General features: G+C 41.7%; 1 protein-coding gene across 1 annotated transcript; it reads right to left on the bottom strand.

Annotated features, from left to right (window-relative positions):
- Window positions 1-1851: 1851 nt before the first annotated feature.
- On the bottom strand, window positions 1852-20514 carry grpel2 (GrpE like 2, mitochondrial). The gene is made up of 4 exons (XM_003217356.3): window positions 20285-20514; window positions 12924-13080; window positions 12336-12417; window positions 1852-7871 (listed from the first exon to the last, which is right to left on the bottom strand). The coding sequence occupies exons 1-4, from the start codon at window positions 20368-20370 to the stop codon at window positions 7522-7524; spliced, it is 675 nt and encodes a 224-aa protein (XP_003217404.1). The 5' UTR covers window positions 20371-20514; the 3' UTR covers window positions 1852-7521.
- Between the last annotated feature and the right edge of the window lie 157 nt (window positions 20515-20671).

Raw genomic sequence — 20671 nt, 5'->3', positions numbered from 1 at the left:
CTGACCTTTGAACAGTCAAAGGTTCGAATCCGGAGAGCGAGGTGAGCTCCCGCTGTTAGTCCCAGCTTCTGCCAACCTAGCAGTTCGAAAACATGCAAATGTGAGTAGATCAATAGGTACTGCTCCAGCGGGAAGGTTACGGCGCTCCATGCAGTCATGCTGGCCATATGACCTTGGAGGTGTCTACGGTCCGGCTTTTCGGCTTAGAAATGGAGATGCACACTAACCCCCAGAGTCCGACGACTAGACTTAATATCAGGGGAAAACCGTTACCCTTTATCTTGGTGAGACCTGCCGAAACTATAACTCCCAGGATTCCATATAATTGAGCCATACACCCGTCTTAAGCCCCTTCCACACAGCTGTATAAAATCCACATTGAACTGAACTATAAGGAAGTCCAGATAACCCAGTTCAGAGCAGATAATGTGGGTTATCCTCCTTGATATGACTATGTTGAAGGGCCCCTTCTGCACCTTTTGGGGGAAGCCCCAAGGACCATTGGAGGTGCATCAACACTGCAGAATTAATGCACCTTGACATCATTTTTGACTAAATACAGTTTAACACCACTTGAACTGCCATGGCTCAATGCCATGGAATCCTGGGAGTTGTAGGCTTACAAGGGTTTGAGCCTTCTCTGCCAAAGTGTGTTGGTGCCTCACCAAACTACAACTCCCAGGACTCCATTGCATTGAGCCATGGCAGTTCAAGTGGTGTTAAACTGTATTTATTCTGTGGAGATGTACACTGGAAGACCACCCACACTTCAGAAGTAGAGTAGTTTACCAGCCATGGCTCCCTCCTATGGAACCAAAGCATAATAAAGTTGGAAGAGGCCACATGGCCATCTAGTCCAACCCCGTGCCATACAGGAAAAGCACAATTAAAGCACCGCTCTTACGGTCAGGAAGCTCTTCCTAATGTTAATATCCCTGAAATTTGAAATTTGTGGTAGTTCTCTGACAGAGGATAAATATTCTGCAAAACTAAATATTTCAGAGTTCCATGGTATTGATTCATGGCCATTAATGTTGACAAACTGCTGCAATTCTGCACTGTTTATATAGTCTGTGATGGAGATTAAGGCACACATAAAAAAACTAAGGATCTTGTGCAGCCTACAACTTCCAGGATTCATAACATTGAGCCATGGCAGTTAAAATGATGCCAAACTGCATTCATTCTGCAGTGTAGATGCACACCGCAATGTAGATGTACCTGAGAAACACTCTAGTATTAAATAAGACCTTCATTTGACCCAACTGGACTTCTGTTTTCATGAGCATATCATGTATCACACCAGTCTCAACTAGTGGCCACACCAGGCCCTCAACTCCTTGGCAGCTCCATTTTTAAAAAAAAGAAAAAAAGGGGGGGGCACTGGTGCCCAATTAGTTATTTACCCTCCGATGAAACAATTTTTGAGTGTTTATGACTTGTGTAAAATCTGCACAATGCAAACACTGGACAGACCTGAAGAACTGAACAAAAGGAATGTTTGAGAGACCAGGAAAAACTAGCCTCCACAAGAGTAACTATGTTAAGTCAAACAACAAAGTGAAATAAAGTATCTCTATGGTATTTTTGTGGCAGAAGCTTTTAAAGTCTTGAAATAAATAAAAGCCTTTGTCAAAGCATTCAGCCAATGACTGGATTTGATGTTGCAATTGAGAACTGAAGGAAACTGTGCACTGGATAGTGGCTGTACTGAGTCAGCAACAATACACAGCTACCAGTAGGGCCATGTACAAAGCACGTTGGCTTTTTCAAAACAGCAGCATAATTAAATCTCACTCCTTTAAGAATCCTTTTTGTTTCGGAAACAGCAAGAAATAAGACATTTCTAGATTTCTGGCTAGGTGTATTTTATTCAGAAGATATTCACAGCTGTTTTGGAAGACAAACATCCTGGAAGGGTACAATACGAGATTTGCAGACAACAGTATATTCTCAACAGGGCTTCTTAAACCTCTTCCACTCATAACCCTTTCTTCTCAAGAATTTTTTATGTGATTTCATGTAATACAGGTATATAAAACAGAAATAATACCAAATATTTACTGATAATAATTCAGCATTTGCAAGGTTTGCTAAACAGGCCGATTTTCTTTTGTATGAAGTACAGCTGAAGAATTTTCTGCAGAGTACACATTGTTGTTTACAAGTTGTGTAAATGGGTAGCATTCTGAAACCTTTTAGTGTTGCCAAATTTTTTGTTATCTATTAGAGGCCAGAGCCCATGGCTTATAAAGCAGTGCTCAAAACAGCATGGGTTTTGTTTCACTTCCATCCAACAAAAGAACCTTTGTGTTAAGGCCAGCATTTAACTGAATTAATTTCTGCTTAGTTCAAGATCACCTCAATTGTTTATTCAGGTTTGTCAATTTTTTGTAGAAAAAAAAAATCTAAATGCAGATTTCAGTTTCTGGTTCAGGACTTTTCCTAATGTTTTTGACTACCACCAGGGCCGGTTGTTACTAGGCGGCCGCTGGCTGCTAGGGGCGCTGTCGAGGCGTCGACAGCGACCCGTAGCGCCACCGACGCCTCCGGTGTTGGCGCGGGCCCGCGGGGCTTCAATCCCCGCGCCCGCGCCAAGCACCTAGGCCATTTTGCCCTTAGTAACAAACTAAGGGCAAAAATGGCCTATCTGTGCTGTGCGCATGCGCACAGCCAGATAAGCCATTTTTGCCCTTAGTTTGTTACTAAGGGCAAAATGGCCTAGCTGTGCTGTGCGCACGCGCACAGCACAGCTAGGCCATTCGGGCCTTACTTCCTGGTCGCGGCCAGGGCACGCTGGGCGGGGGGCGGGGCCAACTCTGGCCCCGCCCCCCGCACTATTCGCCCTGGCCCCGCCTCCCACACAGCGTGGGAGGCGGGGCCAGGGCACGCTGGGCGGGGCCAGGGCGTCGGAGGCGGGGCCGGTGGCGGGGGCGCTTTTTAGCACCCCCGCTTAACATTTAAAAATATCTCCGGCCGGCCCTGACTACCACTACCTAATAGTTCAGCAAAAGACTGCTTCCCATTCTATTTTTAATCTTTCCAGCACTAATTAAATCATACTCAAAAATGTATGGGAAATAATTTAATTAAGAAATGTTGACCAACAAGTCAAGATCATAAAAGGGCTGGAAAGCTTCCTTATATTGATGATCACAAGTCCACATAGTCCTATCTATTCTAGCTGGTAGTGATAAGCAGAGCCGGTCCAAGGTAATTTTCAAGTGTAGGCAAACAGAAATTTTGGTGCCCCCCAAATAACAAATCACTGAAAAATAAAAGTGTTCCGCAAAGCTCCAAACACCTTCGTTCTCACTCCCCAATTCGCCAATGCCTTCCTGGCGAGGCTTCCAGGAAGGCCTCACAAGGCCTCTTTGCCCCCATAACTCATTGGCCTCGTTTTTTCCCAGGAAACTTTGCCCCAAACCAGCCAGACTGCTGAAGCCCCGAGGAGGCAGGACTCCTTGGCTGGGCCTCTCCTTGGCAGGGCTCCAATTTGTTCTGGGAGCTGCCAATTACTGCCCCAGAAAAGCAAGTTCATGCTTCTGGCAAGAGCTCCCCTAGTGGCTGCGGCCGGGAATGTGGCGTCTGATTTTTCGCCATGTTTTCAAGCCCAGGCCCCGCCCACCGCCAGTGCCATCTTGCTTTGGGGAGCTTCTCTGCTCCCCAAAGCGGCAACCTCAGCTTCTTCCTGCCACAGGAGATAAGAGTTGCCTCGATGGTGCCCCCAACAACATGGTGCCACAGGCAAATGCCTAGTTTGCCTGGTGGTAGAACCGCCTCTGGTGATAAGACCTGCCAGGCTGATGTCTCTCCCAGTCGTACTTTCTTAAAAGATTTTTCAACTGGAGATGCTGGGAATGGGAGTTTTGATCTACAAAACATGCAAATCTTGGTTCTATTTTTAATGATGCAGTAATTAGACTTATGATGAATTTAACCCTAAACCCGCATGTATCACTGTGCTAACTTCAGTTTTGGGACAGTCAAGCAGATTGGGAAAACCTCCAATTTCCAAAGGAATTGACAAATGAAGTTTTAGAAATTCTTGTCAGACATCCCAATTCTATATCATTCAGCAGCCAACAAGATTCTCATCTTCAAAGTGTTTCACAACTGTTTACTCTTTACAACATTCCTGTGATGAGGCATTTGCCCACTTTACATATAGAAAAATAAGACATCTCAGTCAAGACTCAAAGGAAAGTTCATAGAATCAATGAGCTGGAAAGAGCCACAAGGACCATCTCATTCAATCTCCTACCATCATGAGTACTGTACACAACAAAAACACTCTCAATAGATCCCCACCCATGCTATGTTTAAAGATATCCAAAGATAAAGAGTCCACTACCCTCCGAGGCCGTCTATTGAAAGACTCAAGTTTTTCCAAATGTTTATGTGGGATTTCCTTTCTTATAGTTTAAACTCATTGGTTCATGTTCATTTAAAATATTACTTCGCAAAAATAATTTTACAGTCATGCCAGCCACATGACCTTGGAGATGTCTAAGGACAATGCCGACTCTTTGGCCTAGAAATGGAGATGTGCCTGGAGTCAGACACCCAGTCAGATATGACTGGACTTGATGTCAGGGAGAAGCCTTTACTTTTACTAAAAATAATTTAGTTTTGGGGACACACTAATGTTTCCTCCTTACACCAGACTAAAATGGCCAGGATGATCTGCAGATGAAGAAATAAGTAACGGAAGCATCCAAATAAGATCACTGTAGAAATGACTGATTACTTTCACACATAGTTTGGTAACTGTATATTCAATAGTGTTCTACCTCTTGTTTTAATGATGTTGTATCCCGCCTTGAGCTCCAGAAAGAGGTGGGTTCATTATTATTATTATTATTATTATTATTCATTAGTATTATGAAAAAGAAGTAATTTGTCTAGATATCCTTAATCATTTTGCCCTAGAACAGTTGGGATGATGTAAACAACCAGGGATTTCATCCTAAATGGAGCATTGGATTTGATGTGAACTCTCTTGGATTCTCTTGAAACATACTGGAAACAGTAGTCATGGGGCCATTAAATTCAATCTGTATATAAGTGGAAAGCTGCAACTATAACCATATTTACCTTCAAAAAAGAGAGAGCTTCATTTTCCAAAAATCAAGGAGACTGAGAAAAAGGTTGAAAGAAAATCAAGGCTTTTAAAATACTGGAAGTGGTTCAAAACCACAACAGAAGCTCAGCTGGAAGCTGCCTCATAGATGAGGAAAGGTAGCAACAATTCAATAAAAGGACACCACTGCGCTTCATACACTCGTATAGAGGAGTGCTGCTTAAATTACAAAAAGAAATGTGTAAATTGCAATAAGAAAGTAATTAAGAATGTGCAAATCCAATCACTAAGGCAAATGATGGTTAGTATTCTCCAGTGGTTCTTAAAGATTTTGACATAAAAACGCTAACTTAACAAAATTATGCAATGAGTGAAGTGACGTTCAATTGTGATACGCATGAATCAAGGAAATTACAGGCTAGCCATCTTAATATCTATTCCAGGTAAATTTGTGGAAAATGGCATAGGCTTCCAGATATTGGATGGCAACTTCCAACACAACCAATGATGAGGACTCCTGGGAGTTACAGCACAGCAACATATGGAGAACTAGACTTTGCCCATTCCTAACAAAGAAGGCCAAGTTTTGTTGAACCCCCCCCCCCCCCCCTAAAAAAACGCCAACATCACTTTTGCTAACACAAAATCCATTTTTCAATTATCTTTTGGTTTTTCAAGAGTCAACAAATATATGAATGGGGTGATCCGGCAACATAATATATTTGAATATTTGAAAACATTATGGTAAAGTAACTAATCAAAATCTCTTGAGTCAACTGAGAAATTTTGGCATAAAAGGAAGTCTTTGGATCGATAATTGCTTAAAGAACAGGAAGTACACAGTAGGAGTACATTGAAAGTTTCTGGAACACTGGGATGTAAGCAGTGAGGTCGTTCAGGGTTTTATGTTAGAACCAATGCATTTAACTAGTTTATAAGTTACCCATAGTTACAGATGAACTGTGAGGTGAGCCAATTTGTGGATGGCACCAAATTACTCAAGGTCATTAAACAAAGAAATCTCTTCAAACCAAGAGAATAGAAATTAACATTGCAGATGAAGATGATTGCTATTGTTGTGTGCCTTCAAGTTGCTTCTGATTTATGGTGAATTTATCATCAAGTTTTCTTGCCCAGATCTGTTCACAGGAGATCTGCCGTGCCCTTCCTCTGAGGCTATGGAAAAGTGACTTGCCTATGGTCACCCAGTAGGCTTTCATGGCTGGGTGGGGATTCAAACCTGGTCTCCAGAGCCATAGCCTAACACTCAAAGCATTTTATCACACTGGCTCCCAAAGTGTATGTTAAACACAAAGTGAGGCATGATTTCCCTATCATTTATACACTGATGAAATTTAGGCCGGGAGACATTTAAAGTAGGAAAGGAATCTTGGCATTGTAGCACATAGCTGAACATGTTAGCCCAGTACACAGGAGTGAAGAAAATGGCAAAATCCCCTTTCAGGGATCATTGCGAGATTATATTTAAAAATTACCTTTCAATTTCCCAACCACACTTTTAAAACTGTGTGTAGTTTTCTCTGCAGCAGCATTCAAACAGTGTATGATACACTACAACAGGAGCAGAAAGGAGAAATCAAAATAGAGCAATACCTCTAGGAAGAAGAAATGTTTGATGCTTTTTTATGCTTTTTCTAGCAAACAGCATCTCAAACTATTTGGTGCTTGAATGCTTCCTCAGGGTCTTCAAATTGATTACGACTACAATTGAGATGCTGGGCTACACAGAATTTGGGTCCAAATCTTGCTCAACTGTTCAGACTTTTTTATTTTTCAGAAAGAAAGGTGACTTATAGAAAGTTTTACCAGTTCAGTATTGTCTACATGAACTTGTCACTGCTTTCCAGGGACAGGCAGGAATTTTTGGAAGCCCATTCAGAAATACTAGGGATTAAAATTTAGACCCTTCACAAATTGCTATGCAACACTTCCCCAATTTGGAATATTAGAGATTGTATCTACTCATCTGTCATTTTGCAGAACATACAGTACTAGAAAGACGTTTTTCACCTTTCATCTGAGGGCCCCAAATCATCTCCCAATGGTATCTGAAGCAGATTTGGGAAAATGTGCAGAGGAGTACAAGCGAGAGGAAAAGAAGAATGCATAACAATGTTCTATAATTCCTTTCTTCTTCCAAACCCATTGACAAAATTAATGCAGACCTGAGAATCACAACAGAAAAGGCCAGATTACCTGTCTGAAAAACATCTGGAAAAAATATTTATAACATAGGAAAAGTGACATTAAATAACTGTACATCTTGGAAGCAAAGGCCAAGCTGCTGTGCCCATCCTGAGAGGCCACAGCATATAATACAAGCTTAGCTTAATAAATAGAAATGCCCCAGCAGCAATAGTCATGTGGACAGCTATACCAGTTCTTTTGAATCTCAAGTACCACCATACATGTCTAAATCATTCATGTGATTCTACAGCCACACCTACATGTGCATGTCTAATGGTGCGGCCATGGAGTTTGTAGCCATCCAGAGTCACTAATGCCACAGTGCCTGGATGCATTTCCTCGGCTGGGACATGACATACTATTTCATGATCATATGGATCATATTTGCCACCAACGGGATTCATTTTTTGCAGGCCGTGCTTAGCAAATATACTTTGTAGTTTGGACTCTATGAGTGACAAGCCTTCATAAATCTTCTTCAGTGTCAAAGCTGGGTCATTATGTTCCGCTACAGCACACTCTTTTGTCTTCTCTAGGATATCTGCTACCTCCACCAGGTCTCTGCAGAGGCTCTGGATGCCTGTAGATACATACACAAAACATCAAGACATTAAGAAAACAGCTATTCAGAATTTAGATGGTTATTACAGTTCTTGTAATATTCTTTGTTTCCAAGGATTCAGAAAAAAAACCCTGATACTGGGTTTCAGAGACAGTAGCAAATGTTTGAGTTCCCTTACAGTTGCTCTTTGATTTCTGAAATTGACACGATTTACCTTCTGCTGTGTAAATGTCCACAGAACTGTTTTAGAATACAAAAACTTAGTAATACAGAGTTCTAACTGGCTAGAATCATCAGTTAACAACATCTCTGGAAAGAATGTCAGAGGATGTGCATTGTATGCTAGACTCTCACTTTAAAATGAGAAATACCTCTTAAATCAATGAAACTGAAGATGCATGCATGACTGCTTCAAGCCTTAGTTTATCAAGCCTTCTTGTAGTATAAGGCAGATTATTTAATTAATAAAATTCACATGCAAGTTGTTTTTAAGACTGTGTCAATTCTAGATTCTGCACAAGAATCAGTAGTTATAAGAGCTTTGCACTCAAATCCTTATAGATTTTTTTTCAGTTATTACTGAAAAAAGTATCAAGGGCAGGTAGATGTGAAAACAGTAATAGAATCCAGTTGGAAGAGATCACAAGACCCATTCAGTCTAACCCCCTTCTGCCATGCAGGAGAATAAAATCAAAACACACCTAACAGATGGTTATCCAGCCTCTACTTAAAAACTTCCAGTTAAGGAGACTCCATCACCTTCCAAGGCAGCATACTCCACTGCCAAACAGCTCTTACTATCAGGAAGTTCTTTCTAATGTTTGCCTATTTGCCAATCTATTGCTTCATGTCTTAAGTCTCTTGAGCATTAAAAAAAACCTGTGATCCCTTCTCAATGGGATGTCCTTTAAAAAAATGTAAACATGGTTATCGTGTCCCCAGCCTCCTTTCTCCAAGCTAAACCTGCCCATCTCCCTAAGCTGCTCTTCATGGGGCTTGATTTCCAAACCTTTGATCATTTGGGTCACCCTTCTCCGGGCACGTTCTAGCTTCTTAATATTGTTCTTGAATTGCGGTACCCAGAACTGGACAGAGTATTCCAGATAAGGTCTGACCAAAGCAGAATAGAGTGGGACTATTACTTCCCTCAATCTAGACTATACTCCTTTTGCAGCCTAGGATCGTATTGGCTCTTTTAGCTGCCACATCATACTTATGTTCAGCTTGTGGTCTATGAAGGCTCCTAGATCCCTTTCACATGGACTGTTTTCAAGCCAGGTCTTACCCATCCTATATCCGTGCATTTCTCCTTATTGAAGTTCATTTTGTTAGTTTTGTCCCCGTTCTCTAATCTGTTAAGATCATTTTTGATTCCAATCTTGTCCTCTGGGGTCTAAGGACCCTTCCACACAGCCATATAACTCAGAATATCAAGGCAGAAAATCCTACAATATCTGGTTTGAACTGGGTTATCTGAGTCCACACTGTCATATATTCCAGTTCAAAGCAGAAAATGTGGGATTTTATTCAGATGTGGGGAAGGGGCCTAAGTGTCAGGACCCAGACTGCGGAGCACCAATAACCATGCGCAGAGACCAGAATCTATCTAATATCTTTATTAAGGAAATATATAAAGTCAATAAAAATAAGTGTAGAATATAGTTCAGAAGTAGACCTTTCAGGAAAGGTCAAATATAGTCCAGGGAAACAATGTCCAATATGAGATATTAAAGTCCAAAGTTGTAATCCAATAACCGAAACACACACTTTGCCAAGCAAAGTGAGGGGAAATGACAAGGTCCTTTTAGTCCATGGAGCTTGATGCAAGGCTGGAGAGCAAACTAGATTCTTGGCAAACAAGGCTTGATTCAAGGTAACAAGAAGCGAGGAACAAGAACAGGGTCCGTGGCAAAAATCCGTGGCGAGGTCCAGGGAACAAGGCAGGGCGGGAACGAGAACAAGGTCCTGGAAACTGAAGTAGCGTAGTCCACACACAATCTACTCCCGAAGTTGACGAATTGACTCCGCAAGGAATCCTTGTGGCCAAACACCTATATAGGATCTTGTTTTCCCGCCAAAGAACACTTTCTCTGGGGAACAAGAAACGAAACCTATTCTGTGTCCAGATGCAGGACTCCTTAAACTTTCCCAAGGGAAACAGACTTAATCATCTAATTGTCTGGCAGCAATCCTGGCGCTCCTGCGAGTCGCCTCCCGAGCGCTTCTATCTTGATTATAATAAAGGCGGCGAGAAAATGGGGGAGATTTCTGCTCAAGGCTTGTTTGGCTGACTTCTTGTGGGCAAACATCTTGCAGCTGCAAGGGCTCCAAATCCGGCAGAAACGGTGGGAAACCCAAGTTTTCCTCTTCATCTGTCACAACAGTACTAGGAACGGGACTACATGGCCCATGAGTCATCACACTAAGCAATCCCTCCTAATTTGGTGTCATTTGCAAACTTGATAAGCATGCATTCTGTCATCCAAGTCATTGATAAAGATGTTGAGTAGTGCTAGGCTCAAGACTGAGTTTTATGGCACCTCACTAGTTACTTCTTTCCAAGATGATGAAAGAGGAGCCATTGGTAAGCACCCTTTGGGTGCATCCAGTGAACCAATTCCCAATCCATCTAACACTGGGGTTCTCAACCTGTGGATCCCCAGATGTTTTGGCCTTCAACTCCCAGAAACCCTAACAGCTGGTAAACTGGCTTGGATTTCTGGGAGTTGTAAGCCAAAACACCTGAAGACCCACAGGTTGAGAAGCATTGATCTAAAAGTAGCATTGTCTAGTCCACAATTCACGACCTTATTTATGAGAATGTCATGGGGAACTTTTTCAAAGACCTTACTGAAATCAAAGTATGCTACACCCACAGCATTCTCTTCATCTACCCAGCTTATAACTCTATCAAAAAAGAGAGATAAGATTAGCCTGCCATGAATTGTTTTTGAGAAATCCATGCTGACTTTTTGTGATCACAACATTCTTTTCTAAGTGAATACAAACTGTTTAAAGATCTGCTCCAGAATCCTTCCTGATATTTATGTCAGGCTGACGGGACAGTAATTATTTGGGTTATCACCCCCCACTACCTTTTTGAAGATAGGAACAACAGTTGCCCCAATCCAGTCTGCCGAGACTTCTCTTCTTCTCCTCAAAGATTATTGCCAGTGGTTCTGAAATAACTTCTACCAGTTCCTTCAATACTCTTGGATATAATTCATCTGGCCCTGGAGAATTGAATTAATTTAGAGTAGCCAGGTATTCCTTGACTACTTCTTTACCTATTCTGGGTGCATTTCCCCTATTACCTTGTCTGCACCGTATTGCACAGCTTGAACACAGATTGTTGTTTTCTGCATTTTCTCTGTCCCTTATTAGCCTTTTTCCCCATCAATTCAATGCAGTGATCCTACTATTTCCTTGTTCTTCCTTTTGCTAGATATAACCATAAAAGACCCTTTTATTGTTTTTAAACTCTTTGGAAAGCCTGAGCTGATTGTATACTTCAGATTTCATTCTCCCTACATATGCTGGCTATTCATTTGAATTCCTCTTTGGTGATTTCATCTTTTTCCCATTTCTTGTACATGACCATTTCAAACCTTAGCTAAGTTGAAAATTTTTGAGACATCAATTCTGTTTTTTTTAAAACAAAATCTAATTATACTACTATAATGATTCCCCCTTTTTAGGGTAGCTATTCCTCTTTGTAGAAAATGGGGGATCTATTAAGATGGTTTGTCCAGGAAGTTGAAGATGTCTTAGAGACTTCCTGAAACCCGTGGGATGTTTCCACTTCAGATGACTGGTGTATCTTGTCAAAGCACTTAGTCACTCTGCAGAATGGAGAAATGCTCTAGGCAGCTGAAATTGCTTCAAAGCATTCTTTGCCAGGACAGAAAACTTAGCTGGTTCTATGGGCTACCAGGGAACTTGGTGCAACGAAACAGAGGGTTGAAAATGGCTAGAACATGAATGACAGAAAAGCTGAAGTATGACCCAAGAGCATATTATAGGACTTATTCAATATCTTTTACAGATATTGTAATCATGGTGGAGAAACAGAATTGTACCACTGCCGTTGTTCCCTCAAAGAATCTCCTGGAATTTTTTTTCTAATGGTATTAAGCAACTTCACTCTGGCCCACATGAGCCCTTTGAGTGCCACAGTATAAACATGTTCGTGGGTAGCATTTTAAAAATTTAAACCAGGGGTCCACAAACTTTTTAAGTGGAGGGCCAGTTCACGGTCTCTCAGACTGTTAGAGGGACGGACTATGATGAAATAGTCCAAAATCAGGACTGTTGTTGTGTGCCTTCAAGTCGTTTCAGACTTGGGTCAACCCTAAGTCTCAAGTTTAGGTAAATGACCTTGGAGGGCTGCATCCGGCCCACGGGCCTTAGTTTGGGGACCCCTGCTTTAAACACTTCACATAGCCAGGTAGGTATGTGTGTCCCAGGCACCTTTTTACTTACCAAAAATCTTAGCATCCTCTACAAACTTTTGCGTCCTTCGCCTGACATTTTCAGAATCTGTTAGGGCTCTCTGATATCGTTCCTGAACACAGAGCAAGAAACAGGGTCAAATACGAGCTCTTCGTCCAAAGGAACAGAGTAATGAATATTTTAAACATCTACAAACATCGAGAAAGAGAATAGGTTACAGTCTGTTGGACAAATACAATTTTCAGTGACAGCTTAGGAAGAACAGGAACACTGTTTTTACTAACTGTAGAAATTATTTCAATTATGTAGGTCATTTACAAAAAAAAATGCTAACTTGGCATATTTTGGGTCTAATCTACCAACATTCCTGCATCATTCTTGGACATTTTCTAGTTCAGTTCCATTGGGTTCAGGTCCATTTAAAAAAAATCATTTTCTCACTTAACTGTAACCTATAAACCCCCTGTAAGAAACAACCAAGTTTTGCTACTTATCTCTTTCTCTTATCATTTTGTATTTTTGCTTCATGGTGCAAGTGGATGATGTTGCTGGGTATTTAGGTCACACACTGAAAGCTAGACATTTGCAGAAAATATATAGCTCAGTGAAGGTACTTACTGTTAAGACACGGACTTGTTCTTCTAGTTTGATGGCCTTGTGCTCTAAACCGTTTTCATTTAGGAGATGCCTTGGTTCATCATTAGGATCTTCTGGCCCACAGTCATCCCCTGTACTTCTCTGCTGTGCAGCAGTGCTGAAGGCTGAGAGGAAGCCTCTGAAACGGCACAAAGAAAATGGGCAAAATGAATATGAGGCAACTGTTTCGTTTTTGAAAATAATGAATCATCTACTGGACTTGGATAGCTGCAGCTGTTCAGGTCAATGTCAAGAGGGCTACTTCTGTACTAAGCTAACAAGAAAGGAATTTCTATTTAGATTTTTTTCTAGTAGAGAAAGAACACAGGTCTTACAAAGGAAGGGTGCAAAATGAAAACCGTTCACATGCAGCTTTGAGGTTTGAATAGAGAATCATTGAAATCCCTGGCTCATTTAAGAAGTCTGCAACAAATAGACTACAGCTTATTATTTAGTCAAGCTGAATTCATTCACCAGGGAAGACACTGGGGGAAAGGGGCTAAGTTTGCAAAAACACAGGTTTGATTTTGGCCAAAAGATAAAATCAAAGCTATGCTTCTGTCAAGATGAATCTAGGCACAAAAATTTCAAAATGCCACTACTTTTGCTTCAAATTGACAGAGCTCAAAACCTTACCAACATTTCCATAGCAAACACAATTTTAGGTACAGTCTAAGAAGACATCAACATCCATATGTCTTCAAATTGTTTGATTTATGGTAAGCCTAACATGGTGTTTTTTGGGGCTGAGAGTGTGTGACTACACTTAGTGGGTTACTATGTCCGTTTCTGACTTATGGCGACCCTAATACTAAAAACTACTACATTGTGCTGACTTTTGAAAAGTTTATTATCAGTCCCTATCCAGTGTTCCCTCACCACTTCGCAGTTCACTTTTTGTGGATTCGCTGTTTCGCGGTTTTTCAATAAACTCTAAAATAATAGTACAAATAATAAAAAAATTACAATTTACAGCCTAAGGAAGGGAGGAAGGAGAAGCCAAAGGGAGAGAAAAGGAGCCCAAGTGGCAACGGGAGAAGGAGCCGATTTATCAACACACAATTGGTTGATAAAGACTTAAAATAGTGTATAACTACTAAAGTAATGTATAAATATTAAAATAAATATAGCGTCCCTACTTTGAGAATTTTCACTTATTACGGGTGGTCCTGGAATGTAACCCCCGCGATAAGTGAGGGAACACTGTATTTGAAACACTACAAGGCAATTGTGGCTTTAAATTCTACAGCTGTTGGCTTATGGCTGTTGACTTATTAGGTAAGTCTGTGCTTACCTACGCAGGTACACCTAAATCATAGTACAAACATATAATTTAACAGTTTTACTTCTTGACTTAAATGCCTTTGGCTATAAACATCAAATGCTGATAAGATTTACTATGGAAATGGAAATACAAATAAACTGGACAGCATCTTTCCTTTAAAATGTGTCACATACGTTAGGAAAGTGTGCAGACACTGAACTTTGGGAGCCCTATCCTCTGAGACGTGGGTGGATTGAGGAAGGAAGAAGGTTGTGAAGGGACTTGCCTGAATGGCAACAGACACAGGAATGAACCAACATCTTCAAATGACTGGAGAATATCTGGGAAATGCTTTTTGCAATTTGATCCACTAGTAAAGTGTGAAAGGAGGCAAAGGCAAAATGTTGCTTTAGTACTGGTTGTACTACTGAGTTCTTGGTTTTCAGTTGTGGATCTAATATTATATTTTTTATTTACACTGCAGTTTTACCAATTTATCTGTTGAAGGTTTTACATCAGTGCTGTTATAGGCAAATGGGGAAAAGAATCAAGACAGAATAGACTGTGCTGAAGGCTAAGTTGCTGGCAAAATCTTATGCCTTTACTACTATATCATTTATTGCATACTATATATTACACACATTATAAGAAAGGATTCCATACTGATTGTTTACAATTTCTGTTGGGGAAGTCCAAATTTTAGCTATGGCATTTTCCATGATTTTCCTTCTTTAAATTAGGGATGGAAAGAATATTCATAATTATTTGTTCCCAGACTGAAAATTCCTGACAGTCAGCTTTGATAATAATAATCCAACAAGAATTCTTGATGATTTTATCCTAGTTTCCAATGTCTTAAAATTCACTCCTTTTTGCACAAAAACTCTGCTTTCTGTGCACAATTACATTTCCTCTGCAGAATGCCTGTTTTTGTGGAGGAAACATGTTTTATGAACAAAACACATTGGGGGGGGGATAATTTTCAAATACAGCAAGAATGTTCATCAAACTACTTTTATCCTGCAACAGGGAGATTAACACAGCAATAATTTGTCTTTATGAGTGAGGATTAAATAGTTGAACATTTACATTCCTCATTTAAACATCAAAACCTAAATCCAATTGCCAGTCCTGATTAGAACAGCATCACTGAATTAATAAGATCTGTAGAACTTATGAAAAAAGTTTAACATTAACAACCTTGGGTATGCAGATGATACCACTCTGATGGCTGAAAGTGAGGAGAAGCTGAGGAGCTGTCACGACCCAGGCTGCAGAGCACCAATAACCATACACAGAGGCCAGATTCTATCTAATATCTTTATTAAGGAAATATATAAAGTTAATAAAAACAAGTTTAGGAAATAGTCCAGAAGTAGACCTTTCAGGAAAGGTCAAAATTAGTCCAAAAAAGCAATGTCCAATATGAAATATTAAGGTCCAAAGTTGTAATCCAATAACCGAAACTCTCACTTGCCAAGCAAGTGAGGGGAGATGACAAGGTCCTTTAGTCCATGAACTTGAGCAAGGCTAGGAAATAACTTGATTCTTGGCACACAAAGCTTGATTCAAGGCAACAAGGAAACGAGGAGCAAGAACAAGATCCGTGGTAATTACTTGGCGAGGTCCTGGAAACAAGGCAAGATCCGGGGAGAAAACAAGGCTGAGAACGAAGGCTTGGAACAGGAACAAAGGCTTGAAAGCAGGAGTAGCTGTCCACACACGCTGCTCCGGTAGCTGACGAATTGACTCCGCAAGATCCCTCCGTGGGCAAAACACCTAAATAGGGTCTAGTTTTCCCGCCAAAGAGCAGTTCTCTGGAGAACCAGAAACGAAAGCTATTCTCTGAGTCCAGATGCATGACTCCTTAAAGTTTCCCATGGAAAGCAGGCTTAATCAGCTGAATGCTTAGCAGCTATCCTAGCACTCCTGCGAGACGCCTGTTGAACTCCCCTCTGTTGTTTACAAAAATCATGGCGAGAAAACGGGGGAGATTTTGGCTCGGGGCTTGTTTGACAGACTTCTGGAAGACAAATCTCTTGCAGGTGCAAAGGCTCAATTTCTGGCTGGGATAGTTCCTTTTCTGGCTGAAATGGTGGAAAACCCAAGTTTTCCTCTTCATCATTCACAACAGTACTAGGAACGGGACTACATGGCCCATGAGTCATCACAGGAGCCTTATCACCAAGGTGAAAGAAGAAAGTGCAAAAGCCGGTCTGCAGTTAAACATCAAGAAAACCAAGATTATGGGAACTAGACCGATTGATAACTGGCAAATAGAAGGAGAAGACGTGGAGGCAGTGACAGACTTTATATTTCTAGGCGCGAAGATCACTGCAGATGCAGACTGCAACCAGGAAATCAGAAGACGTCTACTTCTTGGGAGGAGAGCAATGGGCAACCTTGATAAAATAGTGAAAAGCAGAGACATCACACTGTCAACAAAGGCCCGCATAGTGAAAGCAATGGTATTCCCCATAGTATCCTATGGTTGCGAGAGCTGGTCCATAAGGCTGACCGAAGGAAAATAGATGCTTTTGAACTTTGGTGCTGGAGGAAAATCTTGAGAGTGCCTTGGACCGCAAGAAGATCCAACCAGTCCATCATCCAGGAAATATTGCCCGGCTGCTCACTGGAGGGAAGGATATTAGAGGTAAAGATGAAGTATTTTGGCTACATCATAAGAAGACAGGAAAGCTTGGAAAAGATCACGATGCTGGGGAAAATGGAAGGGAAAAGGAAGAGAGGCCGACCAAGGGCGAGATAGATGGATGGATGGTATCCTTGAAGTGACTGGCTTGACCTTGAGGGAACTAGGGGCGGCGACTGCTGACAGGGAGCTCTGGTGTAGACTGGTCCATGAGGTCACGAAGAGTCGGAAACAACTGTGCGAATGAAGAAGAACTTATGAATTGAAATAGTTGGCTCTCCATATCCGCAGATCCTGCAATCAGGTTCAACCATCCACAGCTTGAAAATATTTTTAAAAATTCAAAAAGCAAACCTGATTTCGCTTTGCTACTGCGCATAATGGGACTTGAACATCAACACAAGGAATCCTGGAAGCAAACCCCAGTTGGTACCAAGGACCCACTCTAGATTCAATAAACCTAGTACCTGAATTTTCCTCAACACTAAAGTATTCTGCAATATCTTTATGAGCTGCTTGCTTCCTTCCACAATTTTTTATAATTCAGTTGAAATACGACTGTTCAGAGATGTGGTCTCTTCTTCCCAAAATCCAGGCTGCACCCTGCAGTTCACCTAGTTCTACATCCCTTATTGACCCAATCCTGAATTGATGAAAATCATACAAAGCCTGAATCTAGTTCATTTACCACATTCCTCCCCAACTGAGAGATCACCTGATTGCACATACTCCCTTCTGTATACAGATAAAAGGGCCTTATTCAACTGTACATTGTGAAAAGACTGTGGAGACAATCAGATAGGAAGACAAGTGTATCCATTTTCAACTGAATTTAGTTGCAGTGCTTTCTATGGTCCTCCATGGAACACAGAACTCCATTCAGTTTCTCATCAGATATTCTGAGCTGCAAACGACACTCCCAGCGGAGGAGGGAGGACCAGTTTCCATGGTTACACATTTCTTACACTTGAATAGTTAGATGGGCAGAAACACAAGAGGAAATGAATGAAGAGGAGCTTTCCAAAGGTTTCATGTTGGTGACACAATTTTTAGATACGCACCATTTTGCAACAGAGTAATTCAGTTTTACCAGCAAACCTGTGGCTAAACCAAACAATTATAAGAGCTATGGGCACATGCATACATTTCTAGGGATGCAGCGTATCCCATGAAATGCTGTTCATTTATATATATTAAAATATGTTATTGATTTCACATACACTCAGAGGTTCCTTGCTATGTTTGCATGGCATAGTAAAGGTAAAGGTTTCCCCTTGACATTAAGACTAGTCATGTCCAACTCTGGGGGTTGGTGCTCATCTCCATTTCTAAGCCAAAGAGCCAGCATTGTCAGTAGACGCCTCCAAGGCTATGTGGCTGGCATGACTGCATGGAACGCTGTTACCTTCCCACTGGAGCAGTACCTATTGATCTACTCACATTTGCATGTTTTCAAATTGCTAGGTTGGCAGAAGCTGGGGCTAACAGTATGAGCTCACTCTGCTCCCTGGATTTGAACTGCCAACCTTTTCGTCAGAAAAATTCAGCAGCTCAGTGGTTTAACCTGCTGCGCCACCGGAGGCATACCTCCACAATAATGTGTCGCAACAGTTTGGAAAGCTCTGGATTAAAGGATGAATGCTGTAGGGAGCACAATTATTGATCAACACAAACCACCCAAATATATGAAGATATAATTGATTTTTGGTAAATTCTTAGCAAAAAAAAAACCACAATTTTTGCTAAGAATTTACCAAAAATCAATTATACAGTAGTCTCACTTATCCAACCTTCACTTATCCAACATTCTGTATTATCCAACGCAGTCTGCCTTTTAGTAGTCAATGTTTTTGTAGTCAATGTTTTCAATAGATTGCAATGTTTTGGTGCTAAAGTTGTAAATACACCAATTACTACATAACGTTACTGTGTATTGAATTGCTTTTTCTATCAATTTGTTGTAAAACATGACTTTTGGTTCTTAATTTGCAAGTCTTCGAATCTGGAACTTCTTTCTTCCCTGAGAAGTCAGAAAGACTCCCTCCCTGCTGTCCTTCTGGTAGCAGGCTAAGACCTGGCCTGATTCTAGAGTTTTTTTTAATACTGGTATCCAGATTTTGTACTTTTTCATGGATTTCCTTTCTGCTGAAATTGTCCACATGTTTGTGGAACTCAGTGGCTTCTCAGTTTAGTCTGACATAGTGGTTGTTAAAGTGGTCCAGCATTTCTGTGCTCTCAAATAATATGCTGTATCTATCTTGGTTCATCAAGTGCATGCGAACAAGCATGTGGACAATCTCAACAGGAAGGAAGAAACCATGAAGATGAACAAAATCTAGCAACCAGTACAGTAGAGTCTCACTTATCCAACGTTCTGGATTATCCAACACATTTTTGCAGTCAGTGTTTTCAATACATCGTGATATTTTGGTGCTAAATTCGTAAATACAGGAATCACTACATAGAATTACTGCGCATTGAACTACTTTTTCTGTCAAATTTGTTGTATAACATGATGTTTTGGTGCTTAATTTGTAAAGTCATAACCTAATTTGATGTTTAATAGGCTTTTCCTTAATCCCTCCTTATTATCCAACATATTCACTTATCCAACGTTCTGCCGGCCCGTTTATTTTGGATAAGTGCTACTCTACTGTATTTTTAAAAAACCTTTAAAATCAGGGCAGTTAATAAAGAACAACACTCAGAATACAGGGGAATTCCAGACAAGAAACAATTAGGGCCAGTTAACATCTCCCAACAAAGGATTCCCTCAGGCAGGAAGCAGTCAGGCTTGAGTCCCCTCGGGGAGAAGGGCGGGGTATAAATGCATGTAATAAATTTGAAGCTGCCAGGCTATTCAATGCTAACCAAGCTGGCTAATTGAAACATTTACACTTGCCTCAGGCAGATAAAGAGTTCTTTCTCCCACCCTGGACATTTCACAGATATATAAACCCCACTTGCCTAGATTCCAACAGACCTCACAACCTCTGGGGGTGCCTGCCATAGATGTGGGCGAAACGTCAGGAAAGAATGCTCCTGGCACGTGGCCGCACAGTCCAGAAAACTCACAGCAACCCAATTTCCATAACTTTTACTGAATATAAAAATAATGGATGATTGAAGCAGGACATGAGATCGCAGAGAGTGAGCATCCACACTGTAGAAATGAACGCGGTTTGGGAACTGCGTGCGATGGAATGCGGAGGGCTGCGGCTTGGTGGGCCGAGACTGGGGAGCGCTGAGCCTGGGCTGCCGTTGAACCCGCGCCGAGCTGCCTCCCTCAGGCCCTGTCGGCGCGCCAGGGAGTGTCCTCGCGTGACCCCGAGCTCTCTCTCTCTTTCTCTCGCGAGCCCTCCCCGCGAAAGGAAAGGAAAGGCGAAGAACGGGGAAAGGGGGGAGGACCGCCGCCCAAGGAAGCCCTACCTGCCGTAGCGGAGTGGGTGAGGGCCGCGCTGAAGCAACGGGCTGAAACAACGCCGAGCTGCCCGAGCCGAGCTGCCTGCCGCCATCAGAGGAGCAGCAAGAGGAGGAAGGAAAAGCGCGCTCCGCCTACAAGTCCCGGCAGGCAACGCGCACCGCGTGGGGGATGAATGGGTGGGCGGGGCCTGCGGACTCCCGCCGGCCCCCGCGCCAGGAGGATGCCGAGAAGGGATAGGAAGGATGGGAGCAGGAGGAGGAGGAAGATGAGAGAGGAAGGAGAGGTTGGCCTCATGTACACTGCCATACAACCCATAGCCTTTCCACACAGCCATATAACCCAGAATATCAAGACAGAAAATCCCACAATATCTGCTTTGAACTGGGTTATCT

The sequence above is a fragment of the Anolis carolinensis genome, chromosome 2 (genome assembly GCF_035594765.1).
Source record: "Anolis carolinensis isolate JA03-04 chromosome 2, rAnoCar3.1.pri, whole genome shotgun sequence".
In the NCBI taxonomy this organism is placed as follows: domain Eukaryota; kingdom Metazoa; phylum Chordata; class Lepidosauria; order Squamata; family Dactyloidae; genus Anolis; species Anolis carolinensis.
This window is presented reverse-complemented; position numbering and strand designations above follow the sequence as displayed.

Excerpts from the sequence above, each read along its gene's own strand:
- grpel2 (XM_003217356.3), bottom strand. The coding sequence starts at position 20,370 with ATGGCGGCAGGCAGCTCGGCTCGGGCAGCTCGGCGTTGTTTCAGCCCG. Across the intron at positions 12,418-12,923 it reads AACAAGTCCGTGTCTTAACA|GAACGATATCAGAGAGCCCT; the intron begins GTAAGTACCTTC and ends CTCTGTGTTCAG. Across the intron at positions 7,872-12,335 it reads AGAGGATGCTAAGATTTTTG|GCATCCAGAGCCTCTGCAGA; the intron begins GTAAGTAAAAAG and ends ATGTATCTACAG.